This window comes from Carassius gibelio, chromosome B7, assembly GCF_023724105.1.
Source record: "Carassius gibelio isolate Cgi1373 ecotype wild population from Czech Republic chromosome B7, carGib1.2-hapl.c, whole genome shotgun sequence".
Taxonomy (NCBI): Eukaryota; Metazoa; Chordata; class Actinopteri; order Cypriniformes; family Cyprinidae; genus Carassius; species Carassius gibelio.
In genome coordinates, this window is record NC_068402.1 from 20,093,014 (window position 1) to 20,114,988 (window position 21,975).

At 36.4% G+C, this 21,975-nt stretch overlaps 1 protein-coding gene across 2 annotated transcripts; it reads right to left on the minus strand.

The window, feature by feature from the left end:
• Window positions 1–844: 844 nt before the first annotated feature.
• Window positions 845–21,533, minus strand: LOC127962487 (dnaJ homolog subfamily B member 6). Of its 2 annotated transcripts, XM_052562069.1 has the most exons (10): window positions 21,307–21,533; window positions 17,137–17,257; window positions 13,913–14,022; window positions 13,494–13,547; window positions 13,299–13,403; window positions 11,083–11,208; window positions 10,858–11,008; window positions 10,564–10,634; window positions 2,813–2,968; window positions 845–2,332 (listed from the first exon to the last, which is right to left on the minus strand). In XM_052562069.1, the coding sequence occupies exons 2-10, from the start codon at window positions 17,199–17,201 to the stop codon at window positions 2,232–2,234; spliced, it is 939 nt and encodes a 312-aa protein (XP_052418029.1). In that variant the 5' UTR covers window positions 17,202–17,257; window positions 21,307–21,533; the 3' UTR covers window positions 845–2,231. The 2 variants fall into 2 exon arrangements, with proteins under 2 accessions (XP_052418029.1, XP_052418030.1); XM_052562070.1 differs by lacking the exons at window positions 845–2,332; window positions 2,813–2,968 and adding an exon at window positions 9,832–10,455 and having other exon boundaries at window positions 21,307–21,531.
• Between the last annotated feature and the right edge of the window lie 442 nt (window positions 21,534–21,975).

The window sequence follows — 21,975 nt, forward strand, 5'->3', positions numbered from 1 at the left end:
TTTATTACTGATCTGCTAACTGTGACTGCAAAACCACTGTTAGCAACGCCAGCAGTATGAAACTATTAATACGGTCAGCTGTCACATTATCAGTGTTTCTGAGCTCTTCGGCTAAACTCTTTGCCATGTTATATATGATATTTTGAACTCTGAGGCATGAATTTGATTCACCCTGTTTGTGTGACAAACCTGTTGAAATTAAAAATCAGAGATAATGCCCATAACTGAACAAAGTATAAGCAGCAGGATAGTAAGCATTTGGAGTATTACTGCAAAATATGACACCACCTTCTTCAAAGATCCACATGCCACATTTATAAACACTACATTTGATTTTAATGACACCACTGACATTTTCCTTTCTCAGTCAGCAACAAATACCTGAATCTGAAGTGTTCCTTCCCATCAGGATCTATATTAATCTGAGTTGAGACAGCTTGCAAATTGAAAGCAATGGAGAGAAGGTGAGCGAACCGATATGACTTCTGCTGTGCTATCTAATTAAGCCCTGTGAGACTTCAGTCAACCAAATTACTCTACAGGTCATGTGCACATACCTTGCCATGAATAATTCTGTACTCCACAAGCTGCATTGGCAATTATATGAAATACACACACACACAAAAAAAATGTTTGTTTGTTGTTGTTGTTGTTGTTTTTTGTTGTTGTTGTTTTTTACAAATTAGTGATATTATATTCACAGAAAATACCAAATATGCAATTTTCAGGCTTTATTGGTGTATGTTTAAAAAAGGCAGAAATAACTAGACATACACGCTTCAGAAATAAGCCTTTTTGTCAGTATTACAAAGAAAAACCTTCACAGCTTTAAGTAAACAAGCCATTTTCTAGTATAGTTCAAATTTATTGTGTTTTTCCCCAATAACACAGTTTATCAGTTATTGCTGTGCAGCATAAACAGACATTCATGGCTTTGAAAAGAACAGTGCTTTATTAAAACTGCCTCAGTTCACACCACTACCAATTAACAGCATACATTTTTATTAAGAATTAATACATATTGATAAAGCATCAGCAAAAACTGACTATAACTAACAAACTTTTTTAATGTGTATTACTAAAAGATGTGTCTTTGTATCTATTAATTTCTATTTCCCTTTTTAATATAGGAACTATGATTTTCCATAGATTTGGGTCTCTGTTTCTTATCAAAAACTAAACGAAAAGCACACATGCAGTAGTCGGGGTAAATTAAAGCCATGCTGTCAGTTCTGAAAGGACATAGCATATCAGCAGTTTTCTCTGAAATATTGATACAGTGCTTAAGACTGGATCAAAAGGCAGACTGGTGAAAACGTGTTCTTTCACATTGGAGAATGAATAATTTAAAAACCTTTTCCCCTTCTTTTTCTCCCTTGTCTTTCTCTCTTTCCATTCTTGGAGCACTAGTCCGACCAGTTCTATTTTCCCACATCAACCTGTCTCCTTCTCACCTCTACAGTTATGCTTTTAAGCATCTTTTACATATCATGTCAATCCTGAGTTTGTGCTCCATCGTTTAATACAAAATATATAAAGCACCAAATGTGGGGCAAACACACAAACTTAAAAATGCCTCACTTTTATGTTTAGAATTAATTATTATCTTCATTAAAACTGTATCAAAGTGCTGAAAACAGACATGTGAGTCATCTAAACATAATTTTACAAACTAATGAAGACCTCTGTTTAGTGTTTTAAAACATGAATAAATGTATTTCAGCTGGGTTTAATTATCCTATGAGTGATATGTTTAGGGGGGTTTCAGTAACACAGCAATGCAGGGGAATGTCCTACAATATCCTTAAAACCATGAATAAAGTAAGTACAAAAGAGAGTGTGATTGCTTTTTACACATTAAACCTAGATAATGAAAGAGCAGTTGCATTACATGCATGGTGATGGATCACTAGATAGGGTTGGTTAATGCAGATTGTTTTTAACTTTATCCTATATCCAGTAAAAACAGTAAAAAAAATAACAATTGAATGGAGAAACAATAGTTACAATGAGCTGATGCGACTGCAACTTTTTAGTGGGACATATGATTATGACAACCCTAGATGAATGCAACATGTCAAAGCAGAACATTGAAAAATAAACTTTCTATGTACTCTATTTAAAAAGAATAATTCTGTGCATGTGTGACTACCTAATATGCATTTCTTTATATAACTCCTCCATTTTTAGAAAATGAACAGTAATATATATATATATACTGCAAAATACTGTTAGAACCACACTCCAATCCGAGGAGTCATTCTTGGCATCCGCTTCTTTTTGGTGTCTGATTCCTTCAGCAATAGTTTCTTTCTCCTGGTGTCAAAAATCCCTACAAAAATGAAAGTGATTTACTTTGAGGAACTTTAATGAGCTTTGATGTTCATTAATACAACAAAACAACAAAAAAGAACCAAAACAACTTGACTAATATTTAAAAACATCATTCTAATTGTTATAGACATTATCTGTGGCTCACAGAAGAGAAGAATTCAATCACTTTAAACCATTAACTCCACTGGAATGTCTTTGTTGGAACCTTTAATAGAAATTCATTTCCAGATACTGTTGAGTGCTTGAACCAGTCAAGAGCCAGTTGTATTAGCTATGAAAGTTGCCTGCTGAAATAAATTTCATGAGCAAGCAGACAGCACCTCCACCACGCTGACAAATCTTTAATATCTGACTCACTCATGAAACCTGGAAAAACAGAAAACTGAATATCTTTACAAATCAACACTGCATGAAACAGCTCTGCTCCTGTGATCCTGGCCTCTATCCGACAGGCACAGCATCCAGCTGAGACACAAACCTCTGGCAAGTCCCAGATTCTGCAGGCCTCTGTCTTCCTCCTCCTCCTCCTCTGAAGGGTTCTGGGCCACATTTCGAAGGTAACGGTTGTGCGGGGCAGAACCAGTGAGGGCATTCTGTCTGCGGCTGTCCTCCAATGCATTGTCAGCAGAAATACCTGTGAGTAAGACCAGACACAGCTCAGATGAAATGTTGATTACCTTTTTATGTTTTTATTTTTTTATTATTATTTTTCACTTTTGCTGATTTGTGCATGCACTTTGAATGCACAGCATGATATAATTCAGTTTTTAGAATATAGACTAGCCACATTTTGGCCAACATTCATAGTCATAATACTCATAAACGTCATTTACAATTAAAGTTTCTCTGACTCTGTCTTAATATCACTTATATAATGCATATCAGTGTGCCATATCTGTGTATTGACAAAACAATAATTGTGTATTCACTATACGCTTTTACTGTATCCTAAGTACTCGACTATCTGTATGAATTGTATAAGGTTATTTAGGAGTCTGATAGCCCTGTCCTATCCACTATGAAAGAAAAGCTGTGACTGTTGAGGTTTGAAGTGCATTTCTGTGGCTGGTTAGTAGTACAAGCAAACCCAAACAGAAGGAAACTTGATGTTGCGTTTGCTGGAACACAGTGTTTATGTAGGCACAGGCTCTGCTGTGATCTTTGGGCACTTATTTATTTCTTTCAAATCTAACATCATCCAGTTCGCTTCAGGGCATCAATTCCTTCTCATATTTTTCTGCATTGCTTATGAGAAAAAGTAGACAGAGGGCTTAAACACAAATAGAAAAACATCATTTTTGTATGACATCAGTGTAACAACAAGACAAAACTATGCAAAGTGTACTCCATCTTAATAATCTGTGATGATAATATTCAATGCACAATCAATCATTTAGTCAACCTTCATGAATTATGTTAATTTAATCACTGCAACTTATTGTACCGCATAAAACAGACAAATGATTTGGAACATTAGCAGTTTATAATAAATAAATTGGGTTTATTGTTTTTATTCATGTGAAATATCTGTCAGTGCTCACCTACACACATAAAACAAACATGATCAGGTTGGCTATTATTGAATTCCTGTAATATCCAAAAAGCATACTAGTCAGGAATATTGCTTGTTTTGGAAAGTCACATTCATTCTAATAGTTCTACAGTTATAGTGCTTTTACATTCCTCCTGAAAGCTTGTTTAATACCTCTAGTCAAGATACTGAACTGATTGCATGTATGTACTCTGCTTGAACAGCTTCTGCTTCTAGACAAATGTTGTAAGATTTAAAAAAAAAAAAAAATTTCACCTGTTTCTGCTGACCTTATTCCTTTGCCATTTCACAGCTTAATTCCCTAAATTATATTAAAAAACAAGTTGATACAAAAGTTATATGATACAAAACATTATTAAGGTTGTTTTGTATTGACTTATTTTGTTTCTTTATATCTTCATTATTTTTCACAAAATCTTTATTTTTAGTTTGTTCTTATTTGGTTTCACAGAAGTATATATATATATACTATATTACTATCAACTGCCTCTAACTATGAATTTGAATCCATGAAGCTGAAACACTTCTGCAAATCCAGTGATTAATTATTCTTGTTGCAGCTCAGATATCAATTCAGCCACAAATTTTCATTTCTTAGCAATTTAGCAAGATGACATTTTAATTCAGGATCAAGTAGAACTGGTAATGCTACCATATTGTCACCTCTCGGTCTAACACATTCATTTATATCACACATAACCTGCCATTTACAGACACTTGTGCATCACCCAACAAATACACAGAAGTGTATGAGAAGACTGTAAAATAAAATAAAAATTAATAGCTGCTAAAGCACTCCTTGCCTCACAACCACCCACCACCCCTTTTCCCCATAATCGTGATGCATTCATTCATATTTCATGTGGAACGCGTTTATTGTGATTAGTCATGTAAATAGATTGAGATTTCTTTATTCTTTCCGCGTGTTAATTTACATTTATATTGAATTAGCGTACGGAATAGGGGCTCGGGAAAGAGAAAAGAGAGGCTGATTATGCGTGCAGATTATGGGCACATCTCATGGCTATTGTGTTGTGTAATTAAAGGGGAGAGAGGAGAAGAAAAGGGACAGATGCTGCTTCTCAAACTACCGGACCTTTTTTCATCTCCGGAAAAGGCCTGCGTCTGCTGCAACACCCTCCTCCACCTACCAACAACCCCCCAATGAAAAGATGAAAAATAGAATACATTTAGAAGACAAGCCACAAGCCTTTTACCACATCTCTTGTTGTCTGGCGGACCGTCTTACTTGAATTTGCAGAAAAGAATCATTGTGTCCCAAACCACAACAACAGCTGCCTAAGGTAACACTGGGAAATGTCACTGTTTGTACTATGGATCCTCTTTTAACATCAACAAGTTAATTACTTTAAATGATAACATACTCAACAATATTATAAGTGATATAGGTGACCCTGGAGCACAAAACCTGTCTTAATTACTGTAGCACAGGTAACGTATATTTGCAGTAATATCATTAAGATCATGTTCCATGAAGATATTTTGATAATTTCAATTTCAAAATAGCCCAATTGGCCCTTATAAATGGTTATGTGGTCCAGGGTCACATATATTAAAGGAAAGAATATGGTGGCATCATTTACTCACCCTCAACCATGTCATTCCAAAACCATGTGATTTCTTTAAAAGACAGTTTAAAAAATATATATATAACACATATTTAATAAATCATAATAATGGTTGTTGATGTTGTTATTCTTATTATCATTATTACGCCTATTTTATTATATTTAGTTTTCAGCAGAAGGAAGAATGCCATACAAATTTGGAACAACATGAGTAAGGAATAATTGATGACGGGCCGTTTTTTGTAAAGCTGGTAATGGAGGCTTGAGTCTTTGATGGCATTCTAATGCCGTTATTAATGAAGTTATTAGAAAGAGAGCAAGAGCGACAGGGGCACGCAGAGAAAGAAAGAGAGAGCTTGTATAAGTTAGGCTATCTCTGTGCATCCCTCAACAGTCTTCTCCTGCAGCATCTCTAAACAGCGCTGTTATTACCTTTTGTTGCTACACTATATAGGCTAATTGATAAGATCGTTAGGGCAACGCTGACAACACATTTTTGTGCAAACTGCGTGACCGTGCAAAGTGATATGGAACTGTAATGCGGTCAAGAGAGCTGCCTGGAACTACGTTCGCCGTGCATTTCCCTGAAAATAATTGCACACCTCAGAACGTTCGTCAGCCAATTAGATTCAATCATTCAACGGCCATGACCAGTGCACTCAAAATCGTAATTACAACTGGGAGCATCTGATATTATTTTAATAATCTTGGATTTTTACCATTCCATGTGGTGGAAAAGAGGACCATTTCAATAAGATAGTTTGTTACTATATATTAATTCTTCTAAATGTAGATAGCCTACCTTGTTAGCTGTTGCAGTTTCAGTTTATTTATTGTTTAGTTTCAGTGCCTTTATATCTGTAAATGTCTGATGCATGTTTTACACAGAAAAGTTTATGTGTTGTATATACATAGATCAAGATGGATATTTACTTTCTTATTGTCAAAAGAGTGACATATCCCTATATATAACTTGGGACAGGAACTTCAAACTAGCATGTGAGCAGAGGACAGAGTATAGCCTAAATCTAAATGTGCTCTTCTATCTCTATCCTGAGCTTTTTCATCCCTGGCAGGGAAAAAGAAAAAGAAAGAAACAGATTAAGGATCAGTAGAGGGGGAAATGGCAAAAGACAATGATACAAAATGAAAGATGAAGGAAGAGATACAGATGAGAGAAGAACATGTCACAGAAGAGGCTCAAACCGTAACGAGCCTGGTCAAAACAGAGACAAAAGCAGCCCGCGCAAGTCTCAATTTCCACGCGTATGATTGTTTTTATACAGTCTATGGACTGGACGTGTTATTATCGCGAGGTCGCCACGGTGACCCCGTGAACTCGAAGGCGCACGTCCATATAAAGCATGCATTCAGATGCTGTTCTGACATGCATCCGAGCAAATCATGGCGCGGTGTCTAAATCCCAGTCAGGGACTACACGTGGAAAAGAAGTGTCCCGCTCACTAGCTCTCAGCGGAGTGAAAACCTTTAGTGTTTAGGTTTCTTTTCGTCGTCGAGCTTTGAATAACAAGCAACGTTTATTCGTCCATGAAAGGCAGTGGAGAGATCATATCTAGCTTTTTAAATATGAAGGGGAAATAAAGAAATGAAATAGAGAGTCTTGCGCGAGCCTGGTGTATTCATGAAGGAGCGGGAATGATTCAAGGTGGTGTTTTTATTGTTTGAATGCGTCCTTGCTTTCAGAGCACTAGGCCTATCTATTATATGGAGGTTACCCGGATGAAATGACAGGAACTGTTAATCCATTATCATTTAATTACTTTCAGCGGCGAAATAAATATTTTGCTTGCAAACAGTTAAAAACTGTAATGTTAATGTTAATACATTATATGTTATATGTTAATACATATTATTAATTATTTTCTCTGTTCAAATCTCAGTTTTTCTTTAATTACACGGTGTTTCAAAGATGTGCTTTGTTTGAGCTGCAAATAGCATAAACTTTCATGTGTCTGAGGTTTAAGGTGACAGTAATTGTCTGTTAGTTTTCTCAAAGGTGCACTTGTGTTGAAGAAACATAGCCAGCTGAATAGGCTGCTACTAGCTTTATCTTGGTATCCTGATGTTAATGGCCACTGTTACTCACAGAATTAATAATGGTTGACAATGAATAGAGCATGTTTTCAGTGCCTGGAGAAAACAAATGCAACAAGATGACATGAAAAACAAAAAGTATGGCCATCACTGAGAAATTAAGTCTCTGAGGATCTCTAAAGGAAAAGGCTGAGACTCTTCCAACAGATAAAAACACCAAAAAATCATTCACAAAGTCAGGAAAGTGAGCAGCCCCATCTTTAAATGAGACCAAAGTCTACAGCAAACACTTCCCACCATTCTGACGTTCTGATAGCATCTCAACAGACACTAACTCAAACCCAGAGCTGGCCTCATGTTTTATCATGCATCACTCCTATCTTTACCATCTTTCATAAGCCTTGGAAGGACAGCAGTAAAACACGAGGGAAAACACTCTTCATCAGGCTTTGACTGTTTTCAGCTTCCGGTTTCATCACAGTTGTGGATGATTTTGATCAAATTTGGATCATTCATCAAAGAAAGAGACAAGGAAAAATGAGGAAGGAAATGAATGTCTATTTTTGTCTTCATTGACTTGTATGTCTATAAGTCTATTTTTGAGGCCTGCTTTCATTTGTCAGCTACAGTATATAATTTGTTTTCTTACTGGGATGGCTTAGAAAATTTCACATACAAAAAAAAATACACATTACATTTAGTGTGTTTGTGATATTTTTAAGCCATAAAGTACAAACTAGCCTACTGTAAACATGTTCACAGCTAAAAGGTGTTATGCTCCGTTTTATTATTATTTTGTAAAGTCCTTGTAAAAGGTCAGTCATTCGTGTTACACCTTGTGAGTAAAATGTTTTTGTTAAATTCATCTTTATAAAATTGTAAGCATATTTTATGACATCAAAAACATTTCGTTATCACTGAAGAAATGTCGCCCTCTAGTGCTGCAATATCATTATAGATTAGACACTGTCTTTGCGTTTCAGTGGACAATATGGAGTCGAAATTACACCGCTACAGAAAAGGTTAACAGCCCTTCAAATGGCATTCATCATTAGCAAATGTCAAATCTGTTTTGCTATTATTAAAGGTAAAGGACAAGGCAAGAGTGACTGGAAATGTTTGTGTAACATTTAGACTACAGGGGGCGCCATTGGACAACAAATCAGAAAATAGAGCAGCTCTACTCCAGGCTTGCCCAATCCTGTTTCTTCAGAGTACAGCTCCAACCCTGATCTAACACACCTGTCTTGATTAACAAGTGCTCCTGAATATCTTTCATTTTCTGGTTTAAGTGCGTTTAAACAGGGTTAAAGTTGAACTGGATTTGGCAACCTTAATAATATATATTATCTCTTAATATTTTTTTTAGGAAGAAAATGTTTTATTTTCAGTTTCTGAATATAATTTTGGAGACAGATTACATCAAAATACAAAGGAAAGTGAGGCGGGCTTTGCATAAATCAATATTTGCTCATGTGCATACAGGAGACACACAACCCCAAAATATTTCATTGTTATAGTGAGGACATTTTGGCCCTGCAAATACATTTTAAAAAAAATCATTAGCTTTGTTTATTTAAAATAGTGAGCTCAGTATTTATTACATCTTTTATTACTGATTTATATTTTAAAAAATAAAATTTTAAATTAAATTAAAATTCTTTAAAAAGCTTCAAAGTGTTGAATAAATGGTTTAAATATGTATAGATGCAATCAATTAATACTCCTTTGCTGCGTCTCAGTTCCCATCTTGTAATGATCTGCACTGTGTGTGTCAGGTCATCATGAAAAGATTCTGTAGTGCTAAATCTTTACTTCTACAGAGGATCCAATTGTCATCCTGGCATTTCCTGATTTGGTTATAAAATAGATAATCATAATTCATTATTGGTTAACGCTAGCATATGTGTTCACAATCTTGAGGATTATTGAGGCTATTTACATCAATATGAGAAGGACAAGGTCTGGATACATGAACATCTGCGGAGGCTTTGAGCTTTTCACATCATGGCTGTCAAAGACTGCAGGAGCAAGTGATCATTGCATATATTTGCAGTTAATCAAAATGTGAAAACTTGTTTTTGTGTCCTGAAATCAACATTGTAGAACAAACCAGATAAATCAAGTATGTGCACATGCATGTGGGAATATTTTAGAAGCTAGTGGAAACAGAAGGTGATGTAAAAGCAGATTAGAAGGCAATGGTTTTACTCGTTTTAATTTTGTAAGTGCTGCGATGAGACATCAGCCAAGCAAATAAAAATAAAAAAAACAGCAAAGAAACTGAGTGCAACATTCCAAACAGGTGAAAGTGAGATTTATTGAACCTGAAACTTTGTCCATCTTTGCTTTTTGTCTCAAAAAGAACAAAATGTCCTGAATGTTAAGTCACACAATATATATATTCTTATTAATAGAAGGTCTCAGGTTATGCAATAGTTTGGTGTAAAGCCAAATGAAGATGTATTTTATAAACAGCTTGATATTATAAACAAATGGAGGCTCCTAACATTGGTTAGATCATATTAAATATTCCATAGTGGAGAGGTTAAGACTTCAACATTTGAACAGTTCCACAGCAGAAAGCAGATACAAGCGGTTAAGCTCCAGCTTCAAACAGGCAACAAGCACTTATGGATGAAAGAACAGTCATCAGCTGACGGAAAGGAATGAATTGCCTTTGTTCGAACGAAGGTCTCCTGTTTTTGAGGAATAAATGGTCCCAGTCTCCCAAACCCCCCCCCCCCCCCCCCCCCCCCCCCCCCCGCCGCTTACATTGGAATGAGAGTTCACCCTGTTTAGGTCAGCAGTTCACTGCACAGAGGGTAACAGGGCCACCTAAAAGCTCACATCACATGCATGCGTCACGTGACCTACTCTTGGCTTGCTGACTGGTGGAGAGCAGGTGTTTTAGTAGCCATCAGCCTGGTTGAGAGGGTTGGTTATGATTAGGAATGTTTGGGTTAAAATGTTTTGTATGTTCATCTGCAGAGTTCAGAGATCACTTGTCCAGTCGGAGAAGCTGGTCCTTACCATTGACTGTTAGAGATTTGAGCTGACCGTCCTCCTCTACCTCCACTCTCTCTTGACCGTTCTCTACAATACTGTGATGACAAAATAGGTTAGCTGTAGAGTGAGCCAACATTAACCGTTCAATTATTACCATAGATAGCAGTTAAGGCTTAGTCAAATAAGCACCAGTTTATGAGTATTTTGCATAGATATGTAGTGAGTGAACAATATACAAGAGCGGTTTTGTGTAAAAGGCTTGAGGTTGTGAATCATCATTCAAACAGTTAGAGGCCATTACAGAATGTTTTTCGGTACCGTTTGGTGGTGATCCTCTTTCCATTGATGAATTTGGTGGATGTAGAGACGGAGCGGAAGTTTCCCATTCCTCCACCCCCACCACCCCCAAATGAGGAGGAGGAAAATGAGGTGAAGCCACCCCCACCCATTGGGCCAAACGGGGTGAAACCTACAGAAATGATGTTTAAATAAACCAATATGATTTTTCACTAGCTACACACACACACACACACACTAACAAACCTGCATCAAAACCAGAAAAGGGGGAAGCAAATGGAGAAAACCCAGGAAAGAATGGACCTGTCGTCCTGCTCCTGCTAACACCCCTGTGACGCCGCCCACCAAAGAAATCTTCAAAGGGGTCATCAGCTAAATCAAAAGAAAAACAATATCATGGCTGTGCATGTAAAATATGTTGGAATAAAGTTGAGAATAGATTTACATAAAAAGTGTCAAGAAAATTAATTCATGATATAAAAAGTTCAATGACACAAATAGGTTTATAAAAAAAAATTTAAAAAAGGAAATCGTAATTAAAAAGTAAATAATAATGAAATCATGAATAAATATCGAAACTATTCCATTTTTTTTTTTTTTTTTTTTTAAAACAAGCAGCATTGTCTATTTACAGCAGAAATACCAGATGAAATATCCTAGTCAATATGGGAGACCTTAGAATATTGTGTTAGACAATAGGGGGCATTTAGAGTCAAAAAGGTCAGAAACCAATGGCTTGGCTTAAATAAAAGGTCACCAGTTTGATCTATCTGCTTGTTTTAGTCAAAAAACATAATCTATTGACCAACTCTAGCCTTTTGCCACTCAGAGTAAGTTTAAACTTGTGAGCTGGCTGTCAACCAATACATGTTATAAGAGAGAGAATCTTCCTGGAGCCACATGCATTGCTCAGGACTCACTGATCCTTTCATGCAGAGATCATCCGTTTGAGGCTTTTAATAAATTAGCACATTTTGGGTTTTCCTTTTCAATTCATGGAAAAACTAGGTTGATGGGAGCTTCACAGGTCTATTTTTATTCATCCATATAATTTCAGAACCAGTGTTGCAATGTAGCATTATGCCCGCTGAAACATGTCTAGATCAATGCTTCTCCATTTTCAGGCACCTTCATTGAACTTTTGAATCTCCTTCAAGCAGTTTGATTTGGCAGGCAAAACCGCACATGATATCTTCTCTCTCTCACACACACACAGTTATTCTAACCCACCCCCAACCTTGTCATGGCTACATAAACACAAATAAGCATCAATGACCTTCTGTCATCATGGATGGTCTTCCTGAAACATTCCAATTTGAAACAATTCTAAGAACATTGACTTGTTGCTCACAGAAAAAACAACACTCATATGTGCACACATACTCTCTGTAGCAGCCTCAAGCTATTAGCCTTCACTTTCTCTTGCTGCTCTTTTATTCAGAAGCTATTTCTGAGAACATTCCTAGTGGATGATGCACAGTCTCTTCTCGTCTCCCTTGCTAGTCTGAGCGCCCTCGCCATATTTAGAGTGCCTGTATGTTTTACACACATGCTGTTCACAGCCATTTGCTCCCAGCAGTTAAAGTCAGTGGGCATGTTTTTCACAGATGACTAATATGTGTTATGTATGATCAGCTCTACAAAACTATTTTCACCAGTTACTGAATTCCTATATCAGCTTTCATGCTTTTACAAGATTATTCAACAACATCAAATTAGTCTATCCAAAAATGGAAATTCAGCCATCAAGTACTCTGCCTTGTTCCACTCTAAACCTTTTGTTATTTTATCTTTGGAAAGATTATTATTATTTTTTTTAAATCTTCAGATACTTTTCTCCCCTCCACAATTCTGCCAATTTATAGCGACTGCAGTCTTTCAAGCTCTAAAAGGATATTTATATTAAGCCATTATTCATGGATGATCCTCAGAAGACTTGTAATGTAGCACACAAGTCATATGGACTACTTTCATGGAGCTTCTTTGTCCTTGACATCCTGTGATTATCTGTCGTATAGTCGTAATAATTCTACACAGATGTAAAATGATTGAATGTATACATATAGAAGGTAAAACAGTCCTTTCAGTAATGTGCAGAAAAAATTCCCATAATACACACCCAAGTTAAGAACACATTTTTAGTGAACAATATAATTATGGTAGATTAACAGAAGTCTAATCATCTAATGAACCCAAGCTCCAATCATTTCATGCAAAACCTAATTATAACTCAAACCACATCATTACGGTCACCGAGACACTGTGAGAGATTAAATGACCTTCATTTCCTCTCTTTGGGAATTTTGTTCTCATTTTTAGCTCTCCTGTTTTCACTGACAAAAACCTCTATTTCGAAATGATGCAGGTAAAACGTGGTTTTGCTATTAAAAACATAATATATCTTCTTTTTCTATTCCTTATGTATTTTTTTGTTATTTAATCAGTTTAACTTATGTACCTACCAAAGAAATCTGCAAATGGATCTCGGCCTCCAAAGAATTCCCTGAAGACATCATCTGGATTTCGGAATGTGAATCCACCCATGAAATCCTCATCATAATGGCCTCCTTTTTCCAACAAGTAATAATTAGAGGAAAACCACATTAAAAAAATAAAAAAAACAACAGGTAACATGAATCAGGAATAACTTTACTTACCTCTAGAAGATAGGCCTTCTTTACCATATTTATCATACTGTCGCCGTTTATTTTCTGTATGAAAAAAATGCTGCTTTTAGTTTCACTCAAATCAACACATTAATGTTTTATATTAATTACACACTCCTCCCACCACGTTAACGTATTATTTGGAGCAAATGTAACTGGTCATTTTTAAACAGAAAATTTGGTTTGTAAAGATGACATTTATGTAAAAATCAAGCACTATACCTCAATATGTTTAAAACATTCATGAATCATGGCTTTCAACTACTGAGTGATCATAGATCGATCTTGGTACAGCTTTTTATGTTTTATGCTGTTTTTACCTGCATGAAGTAAATATCTCAAGGCATGGGACATATATATCAAATTAACATGGCAACATATTTAAAAAAATAAAATACAAATGGTAGTACCATCTGAGAGGACTTCATATGCCTCCGAGATCTCTTTGAACATTTTGTCTGCCTGTTCATGGTTGTTCGGGTTCTTGTCTGGGTGCCACTTCAGTGCTTTTTTTCTGTACCTGTAAAACACATACCCAAACCCTCATTAAAACAAGATTTCTTAAGTGTGGACCGCAGACAGAAGGCAAAAGGGCCAACAAGTGCTAAGCATCTCTCGGGGAACTCCTTCAAGACTGTTGGAAGACCATTTCAGGTGACTACCTCTTGAAGCTCATCAAGAGAATCCCAAGAGTGTGCAAAGCAGTAATCAAAGTAAAAGGTGGCTACTTTGAAGAACCTACAATATGACATATTTTCAGTTGTTTCACACTTTTTTGTTATGTATATAATTCCACATGTGTTAATTCATAGTTTTGATGCCTTCAGTGTGACTCTACAATTTTCATAGTCATGAAAATAAAGAAAACTCTTTGAATGAGAAGGTGTGTCCAAACTTTTGGTCTGTACTGTATATAAAATAATAATATTAATAATGATATTTTAAGTGCAATTTTCTTATTTTACCAATGATCTGCCAATAGAGTAAGAAAAATACGGCAGTGGCTATTTACACTAAGTGGAATTAACAATTTCTTAGTGATAGATCCTATTTACAGTAGGCTAAGTGCAAGTAGCTCTAGATGCCATTTACAGAAAAAATTTACAGTGAAAATTGTGATATATTCTATTTACAATGTTAAAGTAGCAGTTCTTTGCAACAGGCTAAGTGTAAATAATTAGATACTAGTTATACTTTATACTGGCAGATACATTTGCACCTCAGTATTGTTTTACATAAACAGGATTCAATAATAACAGATTGTAAATGATTATATTTATTACAATTATAAATAGTTGTATCATTATTAAACACTCGTTGGGCACTTTACTTCACTTATAGAACATTTTGTTCATCTTTATTGAAAATAAATTCTAATGTGACATGTGATGGGTGAGAAGTGAGAAGGAGCTCGACAAAAGCCGGACTCTAACCCAATCAATTGCGTTACAAGCTAGTTTTCCGTGCCCGAAACATTACTGCCTACATCACTGAAGCTGTAATTCACATGTGTCGTATTTAACCTTGTGTGTCGATGGAGGGCGGAGCTACAATAGATTTGCACTTAATAATAGACACTTAAAATAATCTTTTTTTTTCCATTTGCATTAAGATTATTTTTATTACCACACTGGCATATAATTTTACTTAAGTAAAATGCACTTAAAATGCCCCAGGAAACAAGACTAAGTATCATATATCATTTTCTTATATAGAAAAATCTATCTTGATTTTATTATTTGTTTTATATTTGTACTTAGGGGGAAAAAAAATTGAAGAAAAAACTCTTAGTAAGAAGAGCATTTTTCCAGCGTGCATCAATGAAGGAGATGGAGGAGACCTGAAAGAAACTCTGGGTTTATTAAAGAAAACCTGCTCCTGACCAGTTTAGGTTCATAGAGTAAGTTACCATGGTAACTGACTCGGAGTACAAGTTATCTTTCTTTCAGAAATGGCTTGACTTACCCTGCTTTCTCAGGTTTGACAAACCTCCCATTCTGAAAAAGAAAACCTAGAGTTTCCCTCATTTCAGGGTGAACATACTCAGAGTTTCACTTAATCTCCTTTGTGAAACGGGCCCCTGAAAATGGCTGTCCACCAACGTTTACCATCCAACCTGACAGAACTGGAGAGGATCTGCAAGGAGGAATGGCAGAGGATCCCCAAATCAAAACTTGCTTCATCTTTTCCAAAAAAGACCGATGGCTGTATTAGATCAATAGGGTGCTTCTACTAAATATTGAGCAAAGGGTCTGAATACTTAGGACCATATGATATTTATTAAAAAAGAAAAACTGAAATATGCAAAAAAATCTCAACAATTCCATGTTTTTCTGTCAATATGGGGTGCTGTGTGTACATTGAGGAAAAAAAAATGAACAAATGATTTTAGCAAATGGCTGCAATATAACAGAGTAAAAAATAGAAGGGGGTCTGAATACTTTCCATACCCACTGTATCAGCATGGCTGTGATTCGGCCATAGGCATGATTTGTTATCATCCATTAACTGCCAACTTGATTTGAATCCATGGCAGAAGGAAGTAGTACTGCTTACAAAATGTTAAGACACTCTGTGGTTGTTTCTTTTTTTTTTTTAAATACTTGTGCCGTCAAACTATTGTATAAAAGTCCTCATACATATGGCCAAATCACAGCCATGGTGATATTGAGCAATATACATTACTCATATATATATATATATATGCACCTATCTTATTGAAGATGCATTTGTAGGAGATTGCGCTGCTCTTTCTGTTTTGTCTGTATGCTTTAATGTGCGCGCTGTCAGTAAAATCACACACAGAATTTTTCCCTCCCATCAGCGCTTTTATGGAATTGCACCAATTCTAATTTGCCCGGTTTAGTAAATCGGGCCCATAATATGTAAATCAACAGTTAAAGGAGACTCATTTTTATTGTAAAGTACTCCACGGTCCTCATTCATGATGCTAACACATCAATCCATTACAAAGTCATGCACCTCTTAACAACTACTTTCAATACAGGTCATGCTGCACAATACGACTTCAGTAGGTGTAACAACAGGTCAGCATCTCTACACACTAGGCCTGAGTCAGCGATACACACCCAGCAGCACACAGCAGGGTCAATGGCCTAAACCAAACAGTCCATACACTAGGGGATTTGTTCTTTGCACATCTTTTATTAGTGTTTACCCTCCATAGCTCTGTGCTTTAGAAATTCCCCCCTTTACCATCAGCAAATTCAGTGACCTACAGAATCAGGATTCAATAGACGTTTGCTTACCTGACAAACAAAGGACAAAACACCCTTTCCAGGGAGGCAGTAAATGAATAAGGCATGGGGCATAAGGACCCAATGTGTCTAAACACCACTAAAAGCTGTATGCTCCCCGTCTACCCATAAACTCCAATCCCTTTCTCCTTGTATTTCAAATGATGGGCAGATGTTTATTTCTTTTTAAACAGAGAACATCAGAAGCGAGGGATTGAGACGAACACACATTAATAGAGACAAGCAGCAAAGAGCAGAGAAGTCTCACATGGACAGGATCATCTAACCCCTGTGCTGCACAGTCACTGTTATCATTACTGCTCTACTATGTCCCGTGTGTAAAAATAGATGCCCATGACAGGACACGGAGTACTTACGCTTTCTTTATATCGTCATGGGATGCATTTCTCGTCACACCCAGGATCTCGTAATAATCCCCCATAGCTCAGGTTTTGGGTTTCCACTCCTCTGGATGAGAATAATTTTTCAGCAGTGGCTCTGGAAAGAAGAAGATGTGAGAGATCTAGCTGAAGACGACGTAAAAGGGGATAATAAACAGAGGGTGTGTTTTTGGTAGTTACGTATGTGGGTGGGTGGCTACTGTGACGGACAACCTCAAACACCAACTCGTCATGTGAAAGTATTGTTCCACTTTACATTTCATACATAAAAGCATTTATCAGAAACTGACCGATTTATTATTGTATTTGTTATCCATATAAGGTTTCAGTTTGCTTTTGGGTAATATTGTATCATCTTCATATGAACATAATCCATCCTTCTCTGCTTCAAGCTATATAAGATACAAAAAAAATATATACAAATATACAAAATAAACAAACCATCTTCAGATCAGGTATACAGAAAACCTACGAGCCATTTTTAAAGCCTGTTTCTTTGAATCATCTCAGATTGAAACATCTTATTGTGAAGAACGAAATGTCAACTGCTTCCAAACAATCAGGGACCAAATAGCCGGTTCCAGTAGCTTTCCAGCTGGATCTCATTGGTGTTATTTATATCTGCAGTGTCCTTCAGGACAGGCTCAGAGGTGATCATGGCACAGCACTGGCTTTCCTCTGCATTGTAATAGCTGGAATAAACTACACAACCTAAAATCAATACATTTAGTTCACCCAATAGTTGAGTTGATCACCCCCCCCCCCCCCCCCCCCAGAAAAAAAGGAAATTAACAATTCCACACTGTATTTAATTTTAATTGATATGTACAACAAAAACAACTCAGTCTTCTGCTCAGTGCTTGGTTTGCATTTCTTTCCCTTTAGATGAATGCAAGATAACATTTGTTGATAACATTGCTCACTGCTCAAAGGGATAAATAATGCTTAGCAAGGCACTGAAAAACACAACATGATTTATATTGCCATGATTTGAACCAACCTGAGAGCTGAACAACCAAAAGGAAGATTATATCATATACCTTTAGGCCAGCCCAACACACTTCAATTTCACAACAATGTTAGGCAATGTTTACTTGGTCTCTAAGAAACATATACTGTACAAATGGCACACACAAAAATAAACACTGAACACTGCCACTTAGACAATTTAAATTAGATTTTTTTTTTATTCTTATTATTTATGTGCTGATTTTTAGGTACAATCTGAGGAATTATTATGAATGGATTTAAATGTATAAACCTGTGTTAAGAGAAATGTGCTGGTGGTAACTAAAAGCACAATCAAATTAGAAAAATGATTTACTAAATGGACAGAACAAAAGGGCGGTAGACATGTAGAATTTTGTCAGTGACTGATGGCCCTGTTTCTGCAGCAGATGCATATTTCCTTTTCACTGGTAACAGGACATAATCTTAATACTCACAATACACCACCACCATTTCATCTGCTCTCTTTAACCACCACTAGACCATTAAGTGCTTTTGTTTCAAACCACACCTTCTGCCCCACAGCCAACATTCCTGCCCCACAGCCCCAGTCAATCTGGTTAACCTTTTTGAGACGGCCTCTTCATGAAAACACTTTTAAACAACAGTCCTCCCTTCATCATCATCATCATCATCATCATCATCATCATCTTTCCTCTGTTCTATCTTCTTCCAAATCTCTGTTGAACATTCCTTAGCTACTTGTCATGAAACAGCAGTCAGGGCAAGCTCACAAATGTGTGAACAGATGTGAAATGGCTGCGGAATTCTCCGGAGCTTGTTTCTGGCTTCTCACAGTGGCACTAAGAGAAGGCTGTCCGCTCAGAGCAGATCACTTGACTGCAATAACTTACACCGAATCTGACCACCGCTCAGCCAGTTTTGTTAGCAGAAACTGGTTCAGTGGTTTAAAAGGCTAAATTAGATTTCTACATGTGAAAGACAAAGAAGTACACAACAGGAACGGTCCTAAAAAAGTGAGTGAGTTTGATAGGATCAGGATGTAGTCGTGTTACAGAGATGCTCGGATGCAAGATCAGATCAGCAAATAAAATAGCTGGATTCGTCGGCCAGGTGTTGCCAATATAATTACAATACAATCTGCCAATTTGCTTTTTTATTTTTCCTTCTGAGAACTCGGGAGGAGAGACTATTTGACAGATCGTGTGTTTGTCAATGTGACTAACAGTTCAGGCACTGCTTCGGTGTTTGCGGTTTATGGCTATTAGAAAACTTTAAAAAGTTATGTTTCACTTTCTATCTTTGAACAAGTATAGTGACATTCGTTGTGGTAATTTCTAGAACAAAGACACGCTTCCTTAAAGCAGCTGCCTGGCAACAAAAGACTTTTTGCAAGAGCAACATCTTTGTCCTAAAGAGAGACCAACACAAAAAGACATGAGCGTATATGTACCTCCTGTAAATTCTTTAAATGACTATAGTGCCAGAACATTAAAACCTGTTTTAAGTATTATGCAATGCTTGTACGCACTACAAGCGTGTTTACGATAACAACGATGATAGAACATTTTATATTGTGTGTCAGTCACATTGAGAGACTATTTAATTAAGTATTTTATTACAGCTAAAATAACTAGAAGTGGTTGGCTTGAAACCTTAAACAAAGAGTTTTTAAATAAATTGTGCCTCCTCTTACGTTGAAATCAAGGTGGATAGTGTTACAACTGTAAACAGTGAAGTGTACACTGATACCACCTCAAAGGCAAAACCTACACTGGGCAGCTTTGAAAGCATTGATCTCTTTGAGACACATCGACAAGACAGAACTAATGGGACATTTTGTTGGTTCACTTTAAAATGAAGGCCATCACATCTTTCACCATTTTACAGCATTGATAAACTGACTTATGCTACAAAATAGCATATTCAAATATAATTTTGAAAGGTAGTAATTCATTGCATGTAAAGCCATGCTAAACTAGCAACTGTCCATAAATGGACAACACTACACTCTACTGAAATGTAAGAATTATGTATTTAGCTTTCAACCGTGGATCTCATAATAAATGAAACTGACCTTATTAAGCATACCTAAATATGAAAATGTGTTTGCTTGAAATTGCAGACCAAACCCTCAAAGACTACAGACCATTTGTAGCAATAGTGAAAAATACACTGTATGAGTCAAAATTATATATTTTTTTAATAAAGATATAAAGCAAAGATCATGTTCCATTAAGATATTTTTTACACTTCCTACCGTAAAAATATACAAACTTACTTTTTGGTTAGTAATTTGCATTGCCAAGTCATGGACTTTATTTGGACAACTTTACAGCTGATTTTCTCAATACTTCATTCTTTTTTGCACCCTTAGATTCCAGATTTTTAAATGGTTGTATCTCGGCCAAATATTGTCTGATCCTAACAAAAAGCTTATTTATTCAATTTTCAGATTCTGATAATTCTCAATTAAAAATGTTTAATAATAATAACCTTATGAATGGTTTTGTGGACCTCAATCACAAATAGGCTAATCAACAATGTATTTAATTTAAAGAAACGCATCAAGCTCATTGTCATTCTTTCAATATAAGAACGTCAGCTCAAGTACCACATCTGTTATATCGCAGATGAGCTTAAGAAAGAGAAACATTAGTACGTCTTCTAAAAGTGAAAACCGAGATGACCTCAGGTACTTTCCACCAAACACAGGTGTCCACTGACATGCATGAACAGTCTTCAGGTCATTTTCTAGATGTTTCCCTGTCCTTATGTTGTTCTACATGGAATTGACTAAAGGGCAATGTGATAATTTCTATAAACGCCATCAGAACTAATAGTGGAAACCATTTCCACCACGCAGCATATCAGGTTCATATGACATCTGATTGACTCAAGATTAAAGGTGTGATCAAACGCAGAAAAGTCTAGAAAGTTAAGCCAGTTTCAAATCGTTTCACACGCATGCGGCAGTTTACAGAGATAATAAAATAAACTATTTGACAATGACATGTAACACGGTCATTTTTCCATCCTATTTTCGCTGTGATAGGCGATCCCTCCAAGGATGCTGTCAGGGGAGGCAGCTGTAAAGTTTTGAGACACAGGCTGTAAAATGTTTTTCTTCTCCTTTTCATTTCATACCGAAAAACCTTTAACCAACTTGAAACTCACCAAACTTATGTAACGGAGACAAATGCCCTTATCCCGCCGCTTTATTCGGACCTCCGCTGAGTTTACCGAAGGTGAGGTCGAGTTTCGTTGTTTGTAATAGTAGCCGAGGTCTGAAGTCAGAAGTCCGTCTGTTTATAAAACAGGCTCAGGTGATCATAACAAGCTCCCTGTGTGACAGACAGGGATGAGCAGATGTGTGACTCTTATTGAGATGTGCAGCTTCGTCACTTCCTGTTACCCAAACAGCTGAAGGAGGTTGCTCAGTAAGTGCGATGTGTCAGCTGATGGGTTTGTAACATGAGAAAATGTCAAAAGACTTCTTGAGGGAAACGGGTTCATTTTATATATGATTCAGCAGATCTGTCCATTAAGCTATAGAACGAACATACTACATTACATAATCCATTAAAGAAAATAAACCTTTTTTTTTTTTTTGGAAACTAATATCTATCAAGCTACATATAATCAGATGACACAAGCTGAGGTTAGTGAAGGTCATACTCTTGAGGTCCTATGAAGTAGAACGTGAAAGTGCAGGTGGAGGAAAGGGTGAGGTCGGGATGTGTGATCACAGATGTATATATATTCTATATTATAGATAGTGTGTGTGATCTGTGTGTGACTGCTCTCTCTGGGTGTGTGTCACAAACCTGCGTCCCAATGATGTGC

What these genes read in the sequence shown, in the direction of transcription:
- LOC127962487 (XM_052562069.1), bottom strand. Translation starts at nt 17,201, where the DNA reads ATGGGGGATTATTACGAGATCCTGGGTGTGACGAGAAATGCATCCCAT. An exon ending in ATATGAAGTCCTCTCAGATG is followed by an intron (nt 13,548 to 13,912) that starts GTACTACCATTT and finishes TTTTTCATACAG; the next exon opens with AAAATAAACGGCGACAGTAT. An exon ending in GAATCTGGGACTTGCCAGAG is followed by an intron (nt 2,333 to 2,812) that starts GTTTGTGTCTCA and finishes TCATTTTTGTAG; the next exon opens with GGATTTTTGACACCAGGAGA.